This window comes from Apium graveolens, chromosome 8, assembly GCF_009905375.1.
Source record: "Apium graveolens cultivar Ventura chromosome 8, ASM990537v1, whole genome shotgun sequence".
NCBI lineage: Eukaryota > Viridiplantae > Streptophyta > Magnoliopsida > Apiales > Apiaceae > Apium > Apium graveolens.
In genome coordinates, this window is record NC_133654.1 from 248,324,018 (window position 1) to 248,329,960 (window position 5,943).

At 29.6% G+C, this 5,943-nt stretch overlaps 1 protein-coding gene and 1 non-coding gene across 2 annotated transcripts; both read right to left on the minus strand.

Annotated features, from left to right (window-relative positions):
* Positions 1-709: 709 nt before the first annotated feature.
* Positions 710-1,339, minus strand: LOC141680586 (kunitz trypsin inhibitor 5-like). Its single transcript, XM_074486772.1, has one exon. It carries the CDS (start codon positions 1,337-1,339, stop codon positions 710-712), a length of 630 nt encoding a protein of 209 aa, XP_074342873.1.
* Positions 1,340-1,756: 417 nt separating this feature from the next.
* TRNAA-UGC (transfer RNA alanine (anticodon UGC)) lies at positions 1,757-1,829 on the minus strand. The gene has a single exon. It is a non-coding gene; the product is annotated as a tRNA-Ala (tRNA).
* Positions 1,830-5,943: the final 4,114 nt, after the last annotated feature.

Here is a 5,943-nt window from a genome sequence, read left to right on the forward strand (position 1 = left end):
TTAACCCATCATTGTTTAGGATTGTATATTTTTGGCCTGTAGATAAATTTGTCTGCAAAACAGATGAATATAAAAGTCAGAACAACATTCAAATGGACAAGGATAGTATGCATAATACAGTTATGCTGGCAAAACCAATTCATGTTTCTTCAGAAGTCACTACTTTTATGCTACTTTACTAGTGTAATTGTTAATGACTTCTGGTTCAGATTGATGTTATTGTGTTGTAGATGTTCTGTATGATTAATGATTGCCTAATATTAGTTGTAATTCCATGAGGTGATGCAAGTTCTACATTCCAAGAACCAATTCAAACAACGTTTTGAATTCCATAATAATCGTATCCAGTGCACAAGACTCCCGCATCAGCATGTTCGTGAAAAGTCAATGATATATAAGCAAATTAACCATTATTTTCTTTTAAGAAGTTATTTAATAAGGTTCCAGCCATCTAGTGACCTAGCTGATGCACTCTATTTCTCAAATACAGTATATACTTCCTTTTCCATGGTTAATAGCTCATCACTGGGGGCTAAGCAGAAAAACCGAAACGGAACCGAAACCGGACCGAAACCGGACCGAAACCGGTAAAAACCTTCCAAATAGAAATTGGTCAAATATAAATAGATAACCTGACCTTGTAAAGAGGACATAATGGTACCAACCTTAATCTTACAATGAGGTAGAAACAAGAACTCACTGATCAAATCTATATTTTTCTAAAATCAACAATTAGAGGGGAACCATCACTTAAGCCAAGCCATTTCTTCCCATTTTCATCAAATGCCCTTACATCCCCACAAACAACCTTACAAAAACTACAAACACTGGGACAAAAAATTATCTTATAACCATCACCATGCTCATTCTTTTCAACCTTAAACCAGTTACTCACCGTGCTCGCCCCAGGATGCCCTATGAGTGCCCCGCTCTTCACGTATCTCCGTCCTGTTATAGCATCCACTCCTCCCATTCTCCAACCCGTCGCTTGCACACAAGTCGTTGCAGCATGGAACACAATGTTCACATCACTAGACAATCTTATATTCACATCCAGTTTATTCACAGGAAAAAGTTTAACAGGGTGTCCATTGGATTGTGCATGATTTTCTTGCATCACATTATGAGGGCATGAACCGTCTCGCGATGAAAGAGCGAGACCACCACCGTTTCCTTTGCTATGGAAGGCAGGTAACATATAGTACTTTGCCGCGGCTCGAAGTTCTTGACCGTCTACATCTAGCACAGCATTGAAGCTTCCAGGGTCCAAGCAATGACTGAGTACACAATAAGAACAAATGATTAATATAGGGTAGTAGAAGAGACTTATGGTGTACATTTTTCAAGTACTTGTAAGATAATAGAACTAGATTGTACACTTGCAAGTTGGATAAACATGATATCAATTGTATAAGTAGAGAATTTTGTGTGTGATTAGGTGAATATGTTGGATTTCATGTCCATTTCAGAAGATTTTGGATGAGGCCAGAAAAGAAGGTGACAAATTTACAAGTTCACAAGTGTGATGAAACAAGAGGTAAATTTGATTATAATATGCTATAGTGCAAGTAAATATTGGACCAGTACAGGACATTCAAACATGTGACACAACCTAGCCAAAATCAAGTCTTTTAAATTGAAGGGTCTTAATCTTGTTGTTGGTCATAGGCATCTGGATCTCTGCTACTTGTTTTTTTGTTATCCTTCTATATGTTGCAGAATGACTAAATTTAGCTATGTAAATTTGGAAAAAAATTGGAGATGCAGGGGATCGAACCCTGTACCTCTCGCATGCAAAGCGAGCGCTCTACCATTTGAGCTACATCCCCATTGTGTTAATGATTTATTTCAACTCGATCAAATTTTAAAAGACAAATATAGTACATACTGCAGTATTTTTTCATTCAGTCGTAAATTTGACATTTATGAAAAAGGTTTAACTTTGTTATCAAATAAATACAGAAATGTGAGGTTTTGAGAGGGGAATATGTCATCGTTTACATTATATATTAATTTAGATTTCACGTATGCAGTGAAAAGTTTAGTACCGTAAAAGTTATAAGTGAAAGGTCCACAATAATGTGGTTCCGTTGACTAAATTTTTATTAAAAATACTCATAGGCATTGTCTTTGGTGATAACTCAGACTTCTAATTCCCATTCTTAAATATGTCTATTAACTCATTATCGTGACATTCTAAAAATATAATTTAAATATTTTGAAACTTTTATTATAATTAATTACTTTAAATAGATCTACTTTAAGATAGCTAATAAATTTATTTTAAAAAATATATTAAGTTTTTTTATAAATTAATACATGTAAGAAATCACAAATTATCAATTAAATGTCTTAACATAACAATAGAGTACTTGTATATAGTACTGAACATGTGCATTTACATATGATATTTACATATGATGCCAATGTCAGTGCAGCCTGCTAACTTTGAACAAAGAAGAAAAATGTTGAGGAATTTACAAAATAACAATTATCATTAGCTCAACAATTTAAAGAAGACAGTAAGAGAACTACTGTACTTGCACAAATTCAAAAAGATTATGATTGATATTAAACAATGAGTTAGTAGCAGTAAAGACATCAAAAACATTGTCTCTGTCAAGTTACTTCACAAATTCATCTTTAATTTTCTTGTCAAGAAATCACTCTGCACGTCTTTTTTAAAATCTTCAGCTTCCGTTTCTTTTCGTAATCATAAGATAGAACTAAACTTGTATTAAAAAAGAATATAAAATACATTTCTAATATATCAAGACATTATTTATCATATGACTATCATGTTCATGCCATCTTTGTCTTCAATGGTGGGATTTCAGCTTGCACCCAGGTATAAATCTCTTGTCTTCCTACATCATGATAGCATCATAGCATCGATTCATATCAATATCTTGGATGAGTTTTAAAAGCGACTTGCGGAATTAAATATACATGAAAACAGTTCTTTAGATGGCCAATTTCTATGTTCAGCACTAATGAACAAAGATCTTTCTAATTTATTTACATGGTCACGACAGTTCAATAACACATCTCTGCAACATTATGTATATGATCATTTTTAAATATAAACCAATATCATACTCTTCAAAGATAGAATATCTACTACGTGCGACATACGATCCGTAGTGTATTTGCATTAAACATTTGGATCACTGGTATGTTAAATCCATTTGGTCTGAAATGACATCTCTAATATTAAAGGAGAAGTACTTTTACCTTTTATTGCAGATTATCATATGAAAATGACAAATAAAATAATCTTCTGTGAACAAAAGGCATGCGCGACGCAAAATGTATACCACTGGTCAAATTCATAAAGTTGTTTATAATTTATTTATATATATTAACACTAAAGAACTACAACGTGGTATATTTTATAATTCTTCGAGGTTCAATAAGACATTTAAGAAGGGTTATTTGCCCATTGATCATCGATTAATTACTGAGAATGTCGCAAAGAAATACTAACAAATCAGATACCAATAAACACTAAAAAATCAACCTCTTTTGGCAGAACTCTTGGCAGAAGTCAGCTGAAGAGAGATTCATGCATGATATATTCAAGAAGCTAACTATACAGAAACATCACCTACCTGAAGATATATCACCTACCTGAAGATGGTGTCTGATAATTGTTTAGACACAACAGTTGCTACCTCAGCAGGTCTCCGTGTTCTCACAATTGAAAAACAAATTGGAAGTGTGTGAAAGTTAATAGATAGAACAGACCATCACTTAATATGGAACAGAAGCGTGTGAAAAAGAAAATTTGACCAATAGAGAAATGGTTGGCCATCATCCGCTTTACACCAATCCGCTTATACCACATATGACATGTATCGCCTCGTAAAAATTCAAACATTTTTTCTTGAACATGTAACAAAAGATCATCGATAGACAAAAGACCTTGATTGTTGTGAGTAACAAAATTATACTAATACAATCAATAACACAATCAGTCGAGAATTATAGATCACTGAATAATTTGTAATTGTTCTTTAATATTTGTAAAAAACTAATTTAAAGTATCAAATAAGAGATTACAAACTCTGTTCCCACAAGATCCGAATACGCACCCAATTCGAGAGAGTAATCAACATATTTCTTATAATAAGGATAAACAATCATTGTTTGAAGTATTCAATTCTAAATTAAACTTAATCAAGAATGGACATAGAATCTGAGCAAGAATAAAATAAATATAGTAAATTATCATGAGAAATGATGAATAAAATAATTTTAGATCTTTCCCCATAAAACCATCTTGTGTTCCATCTGTAGTATTGAAACAATGAAAGTCAGTAAGCGCATAGATCTTCAAACGTTGTCCAATAATAAATAAAAAAACTCATTAGGACATTACATCAAACAAGTTATGACATTAAGTAAGAATATATAAATATAACATAAAAATATTAACACATATTTTTAGCTGCAGATTTATTAAAATTCTTATGGCGCAACTTCAATCAAATTCTAATAATTAGATGAAGCAAACCTTATTGCATTATTTTTCATTTTCGCCTCATAAACTGTCAAATATATGAAAAAAATCTCTTCTATATATAATAGCACAACAAGAAAATAATATTTTGAGATCTAAAAAGTCTCATTGAAAAGACTAAATTACCCCTATTTTTAATATTTATATAAAAGTTGTGTTTTGTGGGAATCGAACTTGGATTGATTCATTCTTCTATACAACCTCATACCACCACATCATATTATCACATGTGCTTTTTATCATACACATAATATGTAAGTGTGCTAAAAGAATATTTTATTTAACTTTAAAGATAGCTACTTGAATTCCGCAAAAAAATGATAGTTACTTAAATATTTGTATAATTAATTTTAAAGAACTGAATTTCAAATATAAAGTTAGGCATAATACATAAATGGGTTATTATTTTATTTATTATTATTTTTTAGTTTGAAAATATATCTCACATATTTTTAACAATTTTTTATTATAAAAAGTAATTAAAATGTATAAATATAATTTTTAAAGAAAATATTGAAAATAGAATCGCCTATATATAAATAATCTAGATTGTTATTAAATATTTAGATAAGTTCGAATTATAATGAGTCAATGAATTTTAGTTTATTTTGAATTTGAAATCAGAATTCAGCTCAGTTCAAAAAATACTCGAAATTTGACTACATGACTAGCCGAAAAATATTATCACATTCTACGTTTGGTAAATTTAAATTACAAGTTCGACGAGAATATCTTATCAATAATGTGAATTTTTTTGATATCTTATATTAATATAAATTAATGTGTTTGAGATATTTATAGGATCAAGTCAATTGATTATTTGTATTAAAATTAATAACTTTACTGATAGCGCATTAGTGTTTTGGGACTTGTCCCGATTTTAAAAATATTTGAAATTTGATATGAGATCTCACGAGATTTGTTAAAACTACGATGATATATTAAATCGATTTATTTTTCATTTTTCACTTTAAAAAAAACTAGCATTTTAAAAAGAATTCTTTTAGATAAACAATATTTATTGATCAATATAATATTGTACAAATATTTTGAATTATTTTAATATTTTGAATTATTCAAATAAAAGTTATATCTATACTATATTGTAGCAATTGATTCAATACATTTTATACTATTTAAAAAATATATATTGTTCAATAATTTGAAGGAAATAACTAGTTCAACTAATATTTATAAAACTTTATCGAATTGAAAAATATTTAATTTTAGGAAAATAGTATACAATATTATCAAATTATTATATGAAGAAATATTAGGTTTGTAATGAAAGAAACTTAAAAATAGTTTAAATAGCAATATAATTACAGTTTTTCCTTCAAATTCTTGAAAAAAATCATGAACATCAATAATAAGTCTTACAATATATAATTTATTTTTGTGTTACATGATTGATATTCGGT

What these genes read in the sequence shown, in the direction of transcription:
- LOC141680586 (XM_074486772.1), bottom strand. Translation starts at nt 1,339, where the DNA reads ATGTACACCATAAGTCTCTTCTACTACCCTATATTAATCATTTGTTCT.